An 18823-nucleotide genomic window follows, 5' to 3' on the forward strand; every position below is an offset into this window, starting at 1 on the left:
GGGGGGCTGCCACGTGGTCCACACTCACGGGCCCTACTCTCCGTTTTAAGATGGCTTCTGTCAACAGGATGATAGTGATCCAGGAGGGCCGGCCTAAACGCCAGCATGCCACAAAGCTTATCCCTCAAGAGTGGAGTAGTAATAGACAGTGGTGTTGGGAGATCAATTGCGGCCTGACACTGTAATTCATCTGCCGCACCCAATGTTTTTGCATCTTCGAGGCTCAACCCATTCCTCTGGCAGAGATTGTTCGCGACATTTGGCTGGAGCTGGTCCAGCCAAATGTCGCAAACAATCAGAGGCCAGTTTGAGAGACTTCAGAGCAGCTCCGACTGCATGCAGGAGCACCGCGAGGCCTTCTTGCAATTGGTGCCCAGGGCCCTTCTTCACCATGATTCACGGCGCGCCTAGATGGCAATACCATCAGCCAGTGTGGTTGTTTCCTCTCCCCATTTCCTGATCTAGCCCTCATTGTACATATCTTGTTTTACATATCTCCCCACATGCTGATGTAGCCCTCTCTTGTAGGGGCAAATTGTAGCCCTCTGGGCAGTTTTTTTAACTCATGGAAGGATCTTTTCTTGGCGGAAAATAAACTTAAAGAGGTACTTTTCTTCTCTCTTTTTAGGCGAAAAAGCGCACCGGGGGATGTGTGTGTGTGTGTGTGTGTGTGTGTGCGCGCGCGCGCGCGCGGGGGGGGGGGGGGGGGGGGGGGGGGGGGGGGGGGGGGGGGGGGGTTGTTTTGGTTTGGAGTTTCCCTACTTTTTGGGGACTTGCTATTGTTGTAGGTCCTCTAGGCCTACAAAAGCAACCCTCTAGGAAATCACTTGCACACACGCAACTTGAAGATTGACACCACGTGATTACATGAGCACCAACTCTTTCGTTGAAGGCACTCATTGATAGAGTGCGGTGGGTGACAACAATGAGAGCATCCTGCTGCCCTCCCCCCTTGGGTGGCTCTTGATTCACGGTTAGAATGAGAGATGCGAGATGGAGAACTTCGTTCTTGGATGTTGACAACGGTGTATTCCGGCAGCAGCACTTCGATGAAGGCTCTTAGTGCTTCTTCAATTTCTTCCTACTCCGTTCTCCAATTGGAGAATTCTCGCAGCCACTCGTCCATGGTCGATGACGTGCATCGTTTCAGCATTATAAACTGAAGGTTTCAAGAAGCACTCCTCAGTGGGGGCACCAAATGAAAAGCACAAGTGCAAAACGGACCCCAGGGACCTCTACGCCAGGCCCGTGCACACAGAACTCATCCGCGGGGAGTGAGCAAGGGACACCACCCAGCTTTGAGCGGCTCCGACTCCTTTCACGCAAAGAGTTCAACTAATAAAGAAATACCCAAACCGCGGCACTGGCAGTGGCAGTTCACGCCACAAACTGTGTGAAGGGGCATCTCGCTCCGACAATTTCACTCTCCCCCCATTCACTCTCTGTTACACTTCAATTGTTTCAAGTTCTCTGAAGTGATAAAGAGTTCCAAAGTTTGCAGATTGTAGTTGTCTTTGTGTTACCATCCGACCCCTCCTTGGAAGTGAACCCATTTCAACGGTTTCAACTTGTTTGCATTGGATGGAAACTAAAAGACCCACTTTGCACGATTGGACCCATATAAGACCAGGTTTGAGTCAATAAACCCAATGCAACAATGTTGTAATGGGTTTCTGTATAGCTGGACAAGAGTCCAAGACCCATATCGCAGACCCAACATAACGGTCGGACAAGAATCTACCACTTGGAACGATTGTTACTCAAGCCCGGGTTAATAGGTTTGCCATTATGAAGGTATTTCATTGAACAGTTGGACAAGAGCCCAAGACTCGTTCCACTCAATATATGTTGCTTTATGTATTCAAACTTCAAGCCCCAAGTGAATACACTATATAATTTTTCATCAGTCTATTGTAATTTCTATTGCATTTGTGCAGCATCCACTCTAGATAGAAAGTCCTGGCTTGGATGAGATAACCATATGGATGGTGAGTTTGGTGCATCAAGAGTTTCGCTAGTGCCACGTCATCAATTCTCCACGCAATGTTTGTGTGTGTCCCCTTCTTTATTTTAATCCCTAGTCACTTGGGCCCCATGTCACATAGTGATGACGTGTCTGCCCGAGAGCATGCAGGAAACCCTAACCCTGATTGCTGCTGAAAAACCCTAATTCTAAAACCCTAACCCACCCTCAAACCCTAAAATCTGTCAAAAACCCTAAAACAACAAAAACCCTAACCCTAACCCTAGGGCAGCAAGACTGAGCCCGGAAAAAGCGTTGACATGTGGACGTGACACCGTACGGCAAAATTCCGCTTTTTGCGGCGCATTGTACGGCAGTTTGCTTTTCGGCTCTACGCAAATTGAGATAGAAAGAGAGAATATTTGCTTTATTTTCTAAAGCTCAAGAGAGCTTGAGAGAGGAAAAGAGCCTTTGCTTTTATTTTTAGGCTTTTGATCTGAAGCTTTTGGGGCTCTGCTTTTGGCATCCCTGGTAAACATTAAAATATGTGGTTTGGGCTCCCACTCTACAAAGCATCTGGACGTAGAGTCTGAGAGTGAGACCCGAAGCACTCTTGTACTTTGAACACTGATTAATACATAAAGAAATACCGAAAGGGACGCGAGTCTTTGGGGCCAATATCTCTAGGCACGGAACTCCGCCGGGCCAGTGCAAATCTCTTGTGAACTGTGAACTGTTTTGAAGTGGTTATTTGGTGCCGTCGTGATTGATTCTTGACTTGGAGTGTCCAAGTTTGTTACAGTGGTATCAGAGCACGGCCGATTTCTCTTCTATGGGAAATCCGATCCCAATTTTTTTCCCGGCACCTATGGCTTCACGCAAGGATCAGTCGACTCCCTCTGCATCCGGAGATGCAGGAAGGGATCACAACGAAGATTCCGGCAAGGAGTATGGCCCGCCTCGGCCTACTCAGGTGGAGCGACGAGAGATGGAGCGTCGTCAATTGATCGGCGATGCAACAAAGATGATGCTCAATTTTGCGAAGGACCCAAAATTTGCAAAATATATGAGCGAGACTTCTTTTTAGGAAGTACAAGAGCAGTGGCAAAAAACCACAACACCACCCGCGAAACCCGCTCTCAAAAAACCTTCTGCTCACAAGAAATATTCAGAGAAGGAATTAGAAGAGGTGATTGATGCACGGATTGCTCACCTTTTTGACGCACAGAACAAAGCTAAAAAGCACGGCAAAAAGCAGAAGAAAGGCACTGACTTCCCGGGATATTTGGGTCGTCAATCGACATTTGATAAGGCAAAGAAATAGAAGAAGCATGTTCAATTTGAAGGAGTACCCAGTTCTTCTTCTTCTGGCAATTCTTCTAGCTCTTATGACTCGAGCAAAGAAGATGGAAAAGGCAAAGAGCGTAGCAAGAAACAACGCTCGGAAAGGGCAAGAAAAAGGCAAAGAAGTCTAAATCTCGCCCAGTGAGTGACAGTTCTACACAGGACTCGTCTACAGACAGTTGAGACTCTGACGACAGTAAAGCATTGGTACCCCCTCTGTGGTTTGCCAAAATGATTGTTTCAGATAGGGATGTTAAGTTCACATCCAATTTTTGGCATGCACTCTTTGAAAATTTTGGCACTAAGTTGAATTTTTCATCTGCTTTTCATCCACAGTCATATAGTCAAACAAAAATTTACAATCAGTTGGCTTTTGATGTTTTAAAGTCATATGTGCATGATCAACAGTCTCATTAAGAGCTCTATCTCCCATTGGTTCAGGCTATTTTAAATGACTCTTATTCCTCTGCCATTGGTATAACTTCATATGAGACAGCTTTTGGACGTCCGTTCCAGTCACTTTTGACTCGCTCGGTCAGTCCAATGCCTGATGCCAATGCTGAGAGTCAGTGGTTGGATGAGATTTCTGAGTGTAAAGCTTCCGCTAAGCAAGGCTCAAGAGTCTTACTCACGGCAAGCCAACAAACATCGTCAGGATGCTTCTATCAAGGAAGGGGATTAGGTGTGTTTAAGAATCATGAAGCAACGTCTTAAGCAAGTTGGAAAGAAGTATCCAAAGTTGTCTTTCAGAATGTATAGTCAAATTCCTGTCATTAAAAAGATAAATGAGGTTTCTATGAAATTGCAATTGCCTAACTCATGGTCAATGCACAACGTTTTCAATGTTTCTTTGTTGAAAGTGTTTCAGGGAACACCTCCGAAGGACATTTCTGAAGAAGAAGAGCCCGAGATCATTGATGAAGCAGAAGTCATGGAGTCGGAGCAAGTGTTGTTGCATCGGTTTCGCCATGGCTCAAAGAAGCAAGTCAGATAGTACTTTTTGAAGTTCAAGGATCGACGAAGCAGTGTGGGTCGATGAAGGGTATTTCAAAGATTACCCAGAGTTGTTGGCAGCAGACTACAAGGAAGCCATGCAGCTCGGTACCAATACCTCACTTTAAAATGTAGGGGATTTCACGTGCACATCTGACCCTATGTGCATGTGGACAAGCTACTTCAAGACCAGGGTTTATGTCAACTTAGGAAGTGTTCTGGCACCTTTGTGAGCCTGTGCGCAGGCCGAGCATGTCCAGGCACTTAAGAGTAGTTGCTTATCCTCTAGTTGCACACAGCATGATCATCAGCACGACAGTCAGTAGCCATCATGACATTTTACAATGTACAGAACCCATTTTTCCTATTTAGCCATTTTGTATTTTTCGCTTATTATTAATAAGTGACTTTGTTGGGAAACTGGGTAGGGCAAATTTACTAAGTTAATATAAAAGAAGCCTGGCAATCACTCAGAGAAGCAGAAGAAACCAAGAGAGCACAGGCAAAATCTGCAGCAGGCCCTCTAGGGTTTCTCCTCAACAAGACCTCAGCAAAACCAGCGTTTGTAGATCAGCCTACCAACGTTTTCTGATCAGCCAATCAGCGATTTTACACAGCCTCCATCAATGTTTTACCTCAGCCTGCATCAGCGTTTTACATCAGCCAACCTCAGCGTTTTTCAGCCAGACACAGTAGCGTTTTCAGCCAGCTACAAGAGCGTTTTCAGACCTGCTACGGTAGCGTTTTCAGCCAGAGATAGTAGTGTTTTCGGCCAACAGTCGTTAGCTTCGTCATCGCCATCGTCACCGACTTAGATCATCATTGCATCATAGCATCAAGAACTTGCATCAGTACCTTTGTACCAAATTTGTGCAATCAATAGCATAGACTTCTCTTGCCATCGAGAGAGGGGCCCTTGGAGGAGGGTTTGACAACCGTCTGGTGTCGTATTCTTCTCTCTATCTCTCTCTCAGTCTCAGCACCTTCATTCACAATGTCTTCACTTTGTTTGTGATCATTTGCACTCTCTCACTAAAGGAACGGGAGGCTCTCCCTTCCGTAAGTAAAAGGAACCCTTGAGCACAGTTCGGAGCAATCTTCTTGAGCAAAGTTCGGAGCACCCTACAAAGTGTCACCCCTGATCATAGGAAGGTGGTTCCAACCGGTTCTCACATCTCATTCGTACGCTTGAGTGAGCCATGAAGAAATAAAAAGTTTCTTGAATTTCAACTACTCTGCCAGTGCTTCTTTTCTTAACAAAAGAGTGGACCACCATGTCTGCGCATTGCCTTTCAGAAAGGATGCTACCTCGTCTAATCTTGGAGTGCTCTGTATCGCTGCCTCCAAAAAATGCTATATCAAACTGTTAGATAAAGGCTAAAGCCTTACGAGCATCTCGAAACTTTGAAAAGGTTTCAAAATTTACTGCTAGTCCACCCTCTTTAAATTCCTTGGCCTTCTTGCCCTTGTCATCAAGAAAATCGTATTGAATGGCTCTATAAAAGTGCTTCCTCTTTGAATAAAACATATAGTCCGTGTAGCAGACTTGGAACTCCAAGTCGAGATTCTACCGCGACACCTCAAATAATCACTTCAAAACAGTTCACAGTTCACAATTGATTCGACACTGGCCCAGCAGAGTTCCGTGCCTAGAGATATTGGCCCCAAAGACTGGCGCCCCTTTCGGTATTTCTTTTTAATCTGTTGCAAAGTACAAGTGGGTAGCCGGAACTCACTTTCAGACTCGGCGTCCAGATGCTTTGAGAAGTGAGAGCCCTACTACCTATATAAAGGTACAAGGGATGCCAAAAGCAGAGCCCAAAAAGCATTCAAAGTTTAAAAGATCTTAATAATAAAGCAAAGGCTCTTTCTATCTCTTTCTCTTATCCCTAGTAAATAAAGCAAGCTTCAAATTTGCGTGAGATTTCAACTTGCGTAGAAAAGCAACCCACGCGAAAAAGCTTTGCTTTTCCTACCATGTCAGCATTCCGTGAATGGCGCCGGATTTTACGGGCCTCTCCATACGGCAGTGCCACGTCAACACTCAACGGCCTTTCTGGTCTTCTGTAGCCACGTCACCATTTCAGCCCACTAAGGAGTCCTTGCCAAGGGGGGGGGGTGTACTGGGCAGCCACGTCACCAGTTTGTGACATACCCCCCTCTTGAAAGCATTGTAATCGCCCTCGATTACGCCTGCAAAACAGACAGAAGCCATTAACTGCCTTAGCAGACACTGACTGTTAGTACCGACGCACTAGGAACACACATCTAGCACATGTACCAATCGACAGTCACATCACAGGACATCACACATCATAGAACATCACATGACAAATCACATTCAACATTCGGATCTTAAGACCATGATTTATCGGCAATGTAGTTAGCAATTGCATCTAGATCCACTCAGGACCTCATAGATGCCCGATTGACTAACCCCTATTGCAACCATGTCTATTCGAGATCATTCAGACTAAAATGCTGCAGTCATTTCAACTATCAGTTCCTGCACTTAAAAAGAAGTCAAGAACAAATTAGTTTCATATTTGGGAATTCCATTTCATGAAGTCATACAAGCAGCTCTCAGTATCCCTGAAGCTCAAAGAGACATCAGTGACTCTAGAATTCGCATACTAAGCTTTGACAAAAGCCTCTCCTTTCCCTTTTTCTTTCTCAGGCGTGCCTTCTCAAAACGTAAGAGCACCCAATCATCCTCCTTCAATTTCAAATCGCAACGATGGCAATATGCTGCCTTTTTCTGTCTTTCCTGAGATTTTTGCAATGCCTCGCGGACCTTGGATAAAGCCATGTCTAAGTCGCGCGTTTATTCATCATCTTCAAAAATTCGTACTTAAGAAGGGTAGAACCTTCACAGCACCTTCAATAATCTCAAATGGCGCTTTCCCTGTCTAAGAGTGTATCGTGTTGTTGCAGGCAAATTCCACCAAAGGTAGATATTTCCCATTGAGTCTTCTGATCCAAGATATAAGACTTCAATAAATCTAAAACCACTGAATTAGCAATCTCAGATTGCCCGTCAGTCTACGGGTGGAAAGATGATGAGAACTGCAACCGCGTGCCAATGTTCTCCCAAATAGCCTTCCAAAACAAGCTCGCGAATCTGGGGTCCCTGTCGGAGACAATTGTCTCGAGCATGCCATGTAATTTGAAGATCTGGGCCACAAACAGTTTCACTACGTGATCCGGCTTGACTGTTTTCTTCACTGGAATGAAATGAGCCTGCTTGCTAAATCTGTCAATAACGGTCCAATACCGTCGTGACCACTCTGTGTTCACGGGAGATCAAAAATGAAATCCATTGCAATACTTACCCAAGGGCCGGTGGTATGGGCAAAGGCTGTAACAATCCGTGTGCTTTATGCTTGTCAAACTTGACCTTCTACCATACCAAGCAACTGTGCACAAACTCGTCCACATCCTTTTTAGTGGCCTTTTCTGACCCCTGTGACGCTTTAGGAGCCGTTTTCACAAAGGGCTTCTTCGCTGAATTTTTCTTCTGCTGCCCTCCTTACTTGTTGCTCGGAAACCCACTGTCCTCTCCTTTCAGCAAGGCAAGACCAATGCTAGCAACTTCCATAAGTTGAGTGAGGGTAGCCACTCTGTTCTTGGTACTATAATCGCGAAGCCCTTTAGGCAGCCCACAACAGTACTTCTCTATCTGCTCTGTCAATGGCACAAATCTGTAGGAGGTCACTGAGAGTAACGCTTTACAAAACCTCCGATTGTACTCCAGCGAGCTCTTGCATGTAGCTAAAGTAAGTTGGTGCCAATCTGTCATGACGTCGGCTTCAAATTCATTTGAAGAGCCAAGCAGATGCAAGCATTTGCTTGAAGTAAACCCAAGTGGCGTGTGCCTATCCTTGCATTAACAATGTCGTCCACCATGTAAGCGCATTGTCCTTTAAGAAAGTGGCAGCTTTCCTGACCTTGAAAGCCTCTGTTAAATTCCCTTCTACATAAGCTGTACCAGACTACTGGAGGAAAGTGAGAGCCTTTGTCTTATCCGCGAAGCCACTGAAAGTGCTAAACTGCACAGCTGCACCACCTTCTTTGTAATCTTTTGGCTTTTCCAGTGCCCCCAAGTTGTCATATGGAATAGTCTGCAACATGGGCACTGTAGTAGGCATGACCGGCACATCTTGGCCGTTCACATTTTGAGTCAAAGGTGCGATATCTGGCTGCTGTCCAGAAAAACCAGCCATGCCAAAATGACCCTGTGGCACCCCAAACTGGCCTTGGTTGCACTCAAAACCCTGCTGCATGCCCTACGATACATGGGGTTTGGCATCATGCCTTGTACCCCCAAACACTGTTCCTAGCATGTACGGCTGACTGCCAGGCGTATAACCAGCCATACTTTGGAACATTGATCCACCCCGGAAATACCGAGGATGGACCGTGGGTGGTGGAAAACCCGGGTGCATAGCCTGGTATCCAGTTCCTTGTCCATTCAAGACAGCATGCGGGCTCTGAAAGGTGGCGGGCTAAACTGGCATAACCTGTGGAATAGGCATTCTAACCACCTGTTCAAGCACGGAAGGAACCTGTTTTGGAGACCCTGACTCCGCAACATGCAAGTGTTCCCTCTCCTGCCGAGTCGCATGAAGTACTTGGGCTTGAGCCTCAACAAGCTCCGTACGCGGTGTAGGTTTACTATTGTTGTTCCACTGGTGGCGCTTGCAAGAACTCCATAAACCTTGGATTCTGTACTAGCTGCAAAAAGACATTCACCGCGGCAACTAATTGAGTCCTGAACGCATCATTCTCAAGCTGCCTAGTCATAAAGCTCTGTACTACTGGAGGGACATTCACATCAACAGGAGATACAGACTGACGTGGCCGTGAGCTCTCGCCAATCTCGAACACCATAGCAGTTTCCTGTCTATCCTTTGAAGAGGAACCCTCTTCCATAATGCCCTTCCCTTTGTCGGCCATAGTGTAATCCCGCGTTCATGTGCTCTGTGTCCTTACCCAAAACAACCAAGGCTCACTTCTTGAGGAAAAAGTGATTGATATCCCGGCAATGGAACCTTGAAACCGGCCCGTAGAGCAATAGGCGTTGGCTTTCACCCGAAATTCTTTACTTTAGACACACACAGAGAGACCGTGCAAAGGAAACCTGTGACGAGAATTAACACTTCTTCAGTAAACATCCGTGGGACAAGAGGTTTCTTGATTGCCGGTTTTATTGGTGACTCAATGGCTTTTGACCAATGAGTATGCACTTCATTCATTTGGTGTCGGGTCAAACAATTGGCATATTGTGGATCCTTGGCAAACTGAAGCATCTGTTTTGCACACTCATCAACCTGCTATTGATGTTGCATCTCCATGAGTTGATACTACGAAGGCCAAGGTAGCCTGTACTCGTTTTTTGCTAATCCGCTTGAATTTTCCGTCCTGCCTCCCACTTCAAAGATGGCAAATGGAGTCGTTTGATTCTTTTTGGAACCCATAAGTGCCATGAGAAGAAGGATCGGATTTCCCGGTAGAAGAGAAATGAGTCGTGCTCTGATACCACTGTAACAAACTTGGGCACAAGTCTAGAATCTGTCGCGACACGAGAGAGAGAGAGAGAGAGAGAGAGAGAGAGAGAGAGAGAGAGAGAGAGAGAGATTCACTGAAAATACTTCAAAACTTAAAATCACACTTCAATTTTGATCGACACGCCCCGACGTAGTTACGTGCCCAAAGACATTGGCCCCAAAGACTAGTACAATTGCCACGTCATCTTCTCCGTGCGTGTGTGTCTGTGGACTGCCTTAATTTTAATGTCTTTATGTCACTTGGGCCCCATCGAACGGGGTCCCATAAGTTGGTAGGACTTCTTCTTCTTCAGTTGCTTCTTCTTAGGGTTTAGACCCCTCGGCCGAGATCTGCAAGTTGGCTCCGTTCTTCAGTGGCTTGACATGTCAACAGTTTGTGACATCGCATCCAATGCTGGATGGTTCTTAAATTTCACTAAGAACCGCCGAATCACTTTACCTTTCACTTTTCTTTCCTTATGTGCCGGAATCTCTCCTAGAACAAGTATCTCCTCGCTCTCTTCCACCTCAGGTTGCTCATCAAGCTCCCCATCAACTCGCACCTCACCCTTGACGGGTTTCAACAGACTCGCATGAAATGCATTATGAATCTAGCACCTCACCCTTGAAGGGTTTCAACAAACTCACATGAAATGCATTATGAATCTTCCAAGTATCTGGCAACTTAAGTCTGAAGGATACATCATTTATCTTTCTTTTTAATCTAGAAAGGGCCATAATCTCATGCTAAGCTTTGAAAAAAGCTAGTCCTTTCCCTTTCGTTTCCTTAGGCGTACCTTCTCAAAACGTAAGAGCACTCAATCATCCTCCTTCAACTTCAAGTTGCGTCGGTGTCAATCTGCTGCCTTCTTGTGTCGTGCTTGAGACTTCTCTAGAGCCTCGCGAACCTTGGCAAAAACAATGTCCAAGTCCCTCGTGTACTGATCGGCCTCAAAAATCTTGTCTTTAGTACTTAGTAAGGGAGGGACCTTCTTAGCACCTTCAATTACCTCAAATGGCGCCTTCCCCGTCGGGGAGTGAACCGTGTTATTGTAGGCAAATTCCACCAAAGGCAAATATTTTTCCCATAGACTTAGAAAGTCTTGACAAGTGGCCTATTTTTAAAGAAGAGTTCCCACCAACTTACGAGACCCCGTTCGATGGGGCATAAGTGACATAAAGGCATTAACTATAAAGCAGAACACACTCAAAAGACTTTGCACAACAAAATGTGATGGCGTGGCATCTGTACGGACATTCCGCCATTCACGACGGATTTTTAGGAAAATCCCGAAATTTTAGAAAAAAAGTTTTTTTGGAGTCAGCTTTTATATTTGATGCTTTTAGGCTTTGGGCCTTTAAATATGAGGCTTGGAGGCCCTCTCTAGCACTCTTCAGCGCGCAGATTGCAGAGGAGGTGCTCCCTGACAATTGTACTTTGCGATCCAGTAATAATAAAGAAATACCGAAAGGGGCGCCAGTGTTTAAGGCCAATGCTCTCTTGTGGTGGAATTCCGCCACTCCGTGTCGCGTGTGCTCTCTCTCTTTCAATTTCAGTTGTTATTGAAGTGCTAAAAACCAATTATGGTCTATTCTTTTCTATTGGCACGTGGTGCCCGTCTTGTGACACATTCACTTCCTAATTAAGTATCTTTATCCCTTGATGTATCCTGTGGTTTGTTTTGGCCCATGATCTCATTGTCTATCTTTCAAGGTTTCTCCATGTATCATGTATGGACCTATAATCAAATTTATGTAATGCAAAGGGTCAAAAGGCCCACTTTTTTGCGCGCGCGAGAGAGAGAGACAGAGAGAGAGCGTTTGGTGGAGAGTCATTCTTTACTCCCCTGCCTCTAGCCTCTTGATGTATCTACCTTTACTGTTCCTTAGGTCGTTTTCCCCTAAGGTTTTTAATCCTGTTCTATTCCAAGGGTCTTTCCAGTATCAATTTTAGCTCTTATGCAATACCTGTGGGTTTTTGTACCCCACTATTTTGCGCACGCGGCGCGCACACGCACACACTGAGAGAGAGAGAGAGAGAGAGAGAGAGAGAGAGAGAGAGAGAGAGAGAGAGAGAGAGAGAGAGAGAGTGGTGTGCTGGTCCATATTTGAAACGCTTACAAGATTAAAATCGGCATCTTCTTAAAGCTAAGCATACCTTAAAAGGTTCCAGTTCTTCTGAAGACAACAGCATCTCCTTTGTTTGCAGGAAAGGAAACATTTGGAGAAGGGGGATCATGTTCTTTTCTGCTTTGTAAATTTTTCCAGCAGCTAAGAAAATAGGAGTATTGTTTTGAAATCCCATGCCTCTTAACATCATCCCCACCTGGCATAGCATTAACAGGAAAGACGACATGAACGGATGCAAAACGCGGGAGACATGAACAAACACATCCTTCAAGCGAAAGTAATGCTGACCTCCAAAGGCGTCAATGGACACTTGCCATCCATTCTGATGACATCAGGCCTAATAATTCGACCGGTCTTGTTGAACTTTCCCCTCCACCCTCTTTCTCGAGCAGCATCAAGCTCACGCTTTTCCTCTTCCCCTCCATCATACGTACAGCATGAGAATGCTACCATATCCTGGCAATAGCCCCCTCCCAAGTGACTGTGAATACTTAACAGAGACACAAAAGGCATTGGACATGGACAACTGGATGTGTACATGTTTTATTTAAGAGGATATGTACCATTTCAAATCGTAGATGCACTGCAATGTACTTCCCACCAGTACCACTGCTATGTTGCATCATGCGATCAACCAGCTTTTGCCCCACATATGCTATTGGCTGTGCAAACCTCAAGGCTTGAAAATTGGCCACACATCTTAGCTGCTGGATCTTGGCAGGTATCTTGTCAAATGACAAACGATTTGCAAAAGGTGATATGCGGATGACACTGCCACAAAAGAAAGAGAAAAGCGTTCCGTTAACGTATGTCTTTAGATAGAACATGTGAATGAAAAACAAAATAAACGATAGCTGAAAGTGCTAAGATGCATAAAACACAATATATAAAAATTGAGGCCATAAAAAATCAGCATACAAAAAGAAAACACTTTTGTTTGGATGGCCATTCAGCTATTTTCGGAAAAGAACATATTCTACAAGCCTAAGATCTCCTCGGTTTCAAACTTGGTTAGAGAAGAATCTACAGAATCTTTACATCTGAGAGTGCAAATCATAGTTTTTCATATGCCATCCATATGGCATATGCATAAGCATATGAAAGTGTGGAAGAGTATGATTCAGACTACTTGAAAATACCAAATGTCAGACTTCTTACACCATACAGAAAAGTAGAGGGAAACATGGCAACATGCATTAGATTCCACTGTCTTCAAACAATCAGATTTCAGAAGATTGAAAGAGGCAAAAATTGGTAGGCTCGGGGCATAAATTCTATCGCTAGCAGTTTTGGTCCCAAACTTTGCACTGCCCTTGATATGCCCGGGTTGGAGTATGAAATCCAAATCATACTCAAACATGCTCTAACATACGCAAATGTTTGCATGGTAAAACATACATGTGTTAAAAAAGCAAGCTAGCGAGAGAGAGATAGATAGATAGATTTTATTATCGTCCTCGGAGGTCAAATATGACCTATGGGACCAAAGTTACATGTGATGTAGTATGTGTATGGCTGATGAGAGAGAGAGAGAGAGAGAGAGAGAGAGAGAGAGAGAGAGAGAGAGAGAGAGAGAGTTTCTTGACAAGACAAAATTACCCAAGTTTCAGAAGCTTTGGAAGCACAGTTGAGATATAGTAGCTTGCAGGTGCCCATGCTTTGACCCTGAAGTTATATATAAGACTCACGTTATTTCCAATACTCTCCAACATATAGTCTGGTAGTTGTCTCACGACTCTCACGTGCTCAGCAAGGGAGTTCATAAAATGCTCTTCATCATATATGTCCCCAAACAAACTGAAACATGAAGCAAGATAATGAATAAAACATTCTCTTCAACATATTATATATCAGAACGATTATATATATCAGCTAGAGCTGACCTTGAATCTTGCCAAACACTGTTCAAGTGGAATGTTGGAATGACAAGTGTTGCATTCAAGAGCCCAGCAACAGCAACTGCATTACAAATCTACAAGAGAACCAACAAATGAACAAAATTGATTGTTTTAAAGCTCTGACCACATGCACAGTATACTCATAAAAGGTTAGTAAAATACCGAAGATCTCTGTTGATTCAATCCACCGTTTGCTTCAATAATGATGAAGCCATTGGATTCCTGCAAACCTGGAAGTTTCTGCAGTTAATTAAAACTGGTATATTACGTAAGCTAGTACTACTACAATGTGTGTGTGTGTGTGTGTGTGTGTGTGTGTGTGTTGGGGGGGGAAGGGGCGGTAGAGAGAGAGAGTATTTTAACATCGTGGGAAACAATCCTGAGAGACCTTAAGATCTATCCGACGATGGGAGAGAGAGATGAACTGAAATGAAATGTTATATTCACGTCTTCAAGAGGCCAAAGTGACCTATGAGACCAAAAGTTACAATTGGTGAACCTGATACAGTGTCTGATTTCAAAAAGTACAAAGAACTGGAAAACTGAAACTGAGATGAAATATGGGGTGAGGGCTGATATAATTGGTTAGCTGATACAAAGCTGAAACAAAGACGGATCGAATGAGATACAAATCATCATATGAAATCCCTCACCGGTCGCTGCCGAATCTCACCAATATCCTCCATGGTCGATACTCTGACTGGTCGTCTCGCATGTCGAGCTAGGATGGCATGGATCCTCTCCGTCGATGATGTGAGGCCCCACCGTGGTCGTGGGCGCCTAGATCTGCCTAGCTCAATGGCTCGATCAATCCGCGTACCTTTCGTGTGGGTGGGATCTGAGATCTGCTGTGATGACTACTCCTCTGGCTGTCCCTTGGCTGGTGTAAAGAAGGTTGTGATATGTCTCTGAGACTGGCTCTCCCGTGATGTCCTTAGCAAGCTCTCTCTATGTATGTGCAGATCTAGTAGAAACAATCCAAGACATCTCTAATCTTCATATCTCATGACTCTAGAGAATGGTCCAAAACCCTCTTTGAACAAACAGTGGAAGCGGCCTCATATCTCATAGAATACTGGGCAGTGACGTGTAGTGCAGCGCTTTCTCTGGAGAGAGAGAGAGAGAGAGAGAGAGAGAGAGAGAGAGAGAGAGAGAGAGATGAAACGAAATGTTCTATTAAAGTCTTCAAAAGGCCAAAATGACCTATGAGACCACAAAGTTACAACCTGATGTATTTGATACAATGTCTGAGTACCAAAGCAAAAGGAACTGAAAACTAAAAAGCTGAATGCTAAGTCTAAAGCTAAATACGAGCTAATCAGGTAGCTAAGACTAGGCTGATACAATGTCTAATATAAATGATGATATAAGAGCTGATACAAAACAGTCCTCATGTGGATCACAAGATATCCATCATCGGTCGTGGCAGATCTCATCAATCTCCTCCACGGTCAGTAATCTGACCGAGCGTCGTGCCTATTGGGCCAAAGTTATCCGAATCCTCTGATGTAGCCTCTGTCGATGATGTGTATTCCTCCTTGGTCGTGGACGTCTAAATCTCCCTATCTCAGTCGCTCAATCGATGAAAGTGCCTTTGGTGCGAGAAACATGTGAGCTCTGATGGGCTGCTCCTCCGCATGCCCAGTGCCTGCTCTAACGAAATATGTGATCCGTCGCTGTGGATGGATGGCCTCTACCCTCATTAGACTCTATCTCTCTCTGGGCACAACTCAAGTAAAAACAGTCCTAGACATCTATGGTCCTCATACCTCATGACTCTAGAAAGTGGTCCAAAGCCCTCTTTGAATAAGCAATGAAAGCGCCCTCGTATCTCATAATAGACCGTGCAGTGGCATATGTAGTGCAACTCTGTCTCAGGCTCCATATGGCATCGGGGACATGTCCTGGCCTCTGCTGGTACTCCTTTATATCTGCCAATCTCAATCCGAAGCTGGTGTGAAGATGTGTGTATCTGGCGAGAGAGAGAGAGAGAGAGATATTTCATTATCGTCCTCGGAGGTCAAATATGACCTATGGGACCAAGAGAACATACATGACTAGACCTCTTACTAGAGGAGTACATAGAGAATCATGACTACTATGGATACAACAAAAATTGTGACATATGTCACTTAGGGGGAGAAGAGGGAGAAAGTGGCTTGGGTGTTTTCGGAGCCCGAAAGTCCTCGACAATGGCCTTGCCGCCTCGATAGACAGCCCACTTGCCAGCTGCTCGTGCTTCTCGAACCTTTTGGAGTTCTTGTTTCTTGACTTTGAGTTGGGCAGGGGTCAAAGCCTCATTGATCCATACTTTACTGCCCTTGAGAAGTAGTCCTTGGTGTAGAAGTGCTATGCGCGCCTCTTTGGTTTTGAAGACAAGGATGCCTTGGTTGGTGCGATTGTCGTGGTGAACCTTTTCGATTGTGTTGGGGTCAAACTTGGTTGGATGAAGAGAGAGAGAGAGAGAGAGAGAGAGAAAGAGGGCAAAAGATGCTTAAATTGGTCTCTCAATCAGATATTCTCATTTAAAGCACGTCATGAAAAGGGGGAAAATAGATATTGCCTCGTAAAAGATGTTCACCTCAACACTGTGAGACAAGAAACAGGTGGCCACCTAAGATAGATTGATATGTTGCATAAAACTGCATGGCTAGTCAAGCCTGCTTTTTCAGAAGAGATTTGCACTTAAAAGTCCAGCAGAAAGTTGTCCAGCATGAAAACATGCACCAAAGGAAGCGCACACTTAAGAGGACAAGATTGATGAATAATGAGGAGGAAACGGACCCTGCACTTCAGATCTTAACCTTTGAACCCTGGGTATCTAAATCATGAGAACCAAAAATTATTAGGGATCCGGCATGCGGAAGAAAAAAAAGACCTACCCCCATTCAGTTTTAGTTCCTTGAAAAAGACCTAGCCCCATTCAGTTTTAGTTCCTTGACATCAATGTGGATAGGCACAACAGCAGCAAATAAAAACCTTTTTCAGCATGCTTCAAAATTGAAATGCTCGTCTCGTGTAAACTCCAAAAATTTTGGAAAGTGGCTCATATCAACGAGTTCATTCTACCTCTTGACGACTTTGAAGGGCTGATACAAGGTCTCCACAACTCTCTGTCCTTTTGATGCTGCCATGCAGCCGTGACCTGAGACAATTAAGAAACATAGCAATTACTACATGAAGGCTGATATGTACGAAAAAATCACATTAAGAACCTTGAGCTCTTAATCAAGTGGCAATCAAATTTTAATTAAAAAACAGATCTACTGCAGATATAACAGCTGATCAATGGACCAACTTTCTTAAAGAAAAAATCGCTAGGAGATCAACTTGTCGTTCATAATCAGGGTAAGTATGTTTCACAAGTGAAGTCTGTACTTAAAACTATAACAGAGAAAAAAACGTTTGCACGATATACACAATCAAAACAAAGAAGTACCCGGAAATTACACGATGGTGATGCAAGACCGATTTGGGAAATAGGGGAAAGGTCTGCCTCTACTATGATTAAAGCCTTTTGTTCTTAACCATCTAGAGCACAAGACTACAACTCAACTAAACACTTTTGGAACACGTGATCCGTAAATGAGTAGGCATGCACCAAAGAAAACATGGGGACCAGTTGTAAGGTAAACATGTTGTGAAGGTTCACATGGGTCTATCTTGCTGTGATATAGATAAATATATCTAGATGGATCCAGGAGACTCGTGGTAGTCATCCACAAGACAATATAATCAGTCAGCTCCATCACGCACAGCATTGACCAACATACCACGACATCCCAATACCCCACTAAAGTTATCAGTGCCCAGTAGAGAGCGTATGACTAAGTACATCTAGATCCCATTAACACACCCCAAAAAAAAAAAAAAAGTTCATCCTATCTGCCTTAGCAATCCGTGTAGAAACCAAGGCATGATGGACAAACCCAGATCAGATCTGCTGTATATGGAAGAGCTCCTGTCTGGCTTGTGTTTGTAGCTCAATATAGGACATGTTCATTGACGTGTCCTCAAGAAACTACTCAATCATATGCTGAAAGGGAACAAAGGCAGTATGCAGTCCAGCCCTTTCTTCACAGTCCTAATGCTGCAAAAGAACCCGTTGTGACTACAGGCCACAGGCTGTGCTGGAGCGCAACGCACGACGCCATGAAATTGGTTCATGTGGAATGTTCTTCAACAATCAGACTTAAAGAGTGATAGATTTTCCACGGTGCTGTATGACAATGTGGTTTTGCAGCATTGCAATGGTAGGCATCATTCTGGTGATGCCAAGGCGTTCCTAACTAAGCATCACAATTCCCAAGCTCGAAAATGTGACATGGGACTTGTCCATGGTATCCTTGATTCCTTGGATAGAAGCTGAAAGCAACCCACTGAGTGGGGTCACTTTGCTTGTGTCTCTTGTAGCTAATTCCGCCTCAATCGGAGTTCCCATTTGATCATAGTCAATCCCAAGGCTTCAAAAAATCAAAGGAAATAAAATTTTTAGAGGATTCTAGAATAAAGAAAATCAAGGCAGTGTCACACTAAATTTTGCCTTCGGCTCTAAGTAACTCGTTGGAGGAGGAGAATTTATGGCACCATAAACATCAGGGTACAAGTTCAATGGTTGTTTTTGCTCTCTTACAACAAAATTACTCAATTGTCAAAGTATCTATATGATTTGGAAATCTCTAAAAGTATTACCTGTCCAAAGCGTCTGCCTTCTTGTTGCAGAGTTTCCCCTTCCTTTGGAGTAGTTCAAGGATGTTGTTGTGTCTGGTTCCGCTGATCTCGAGTAGCGAAACGATTCTGATAGTTCTGGTCAACTGAAGATCTTTCATCTTTTCGGCCTCAAAAATAAGTCCCCCTTTCATTAACTTATAGCCAACCTTCACATGGTCCATAAGTTCTTGCATCGTGGTTATCAACTTACCTATTTAGAAGGCAATACTCTTGTAGTG

General features: G+C 44.4%; 1 protein-coding gene across 5 annotated transcripts in view; it reads right to left on the reverse strand.

Annotated features, from left to right (window-relative positions):
* The window catches only part of LOC147453557 (O-fucosyltransferase 4-like), a 58782-nt gene that overhangs the window by 4180 nt on the left and 35779 nt on the right, over positions 1 to 18823 (reverse strand). For 3 of the 5 annotated variants that reach the window (XM_086515722.1, XM_086515725.1, XM_086515721.1), the window contains 7 exons: positions 16944 to 17019; positions 14037 to 14104; positions 13860 to 13948; positions 13576 to 13773; positions 12540 to 12747; positions 12265 to 12432; positions 12005 to 12172 (listed from right to left, as the gene is read on the reverse strand). In XM_086515722.1, coding sequence (XP_086371848.1) covers positions 12005 to 12172; positions 12265 to 12432; positions 12540 to 12747; positions 13576 to 13773; positions 13860 to 13948; positions 14037 to 14104; positions 16944 to 17019 — 975 coding nt within the window. Of the gene's footprint in view, positions 1 to 12004; positions 12173 to 12264; positions 12433 to 12539; positions 12748 to 13575; positions 13774 to 13859; positions 13949 to 14036; positions 14115 to 16943; positions 17020 to 18823 lie in introns of all 5 variants that reach the window. The other 2 variants (XM_086515724.1, XM_086515723.1) reach the window with 2 other exon arrangements.

The sequence above is a fragment of the Adiantum capillus-veneris genome, chromosome 7 (genome assembly GCF_014529385.1).
Source record: "Adiantum capillus-veneris isolate H3 chromosome 7, ASM1452938v2, whole genome shotgun sequence".
NCBI classification, from domain to species: Eukaryota; Viridiplantae; Streptophyta; class Polypodiopsida; order Polypodiales; family Pteridaceae; genus Adiantum; species Adiantum capillus-veneris.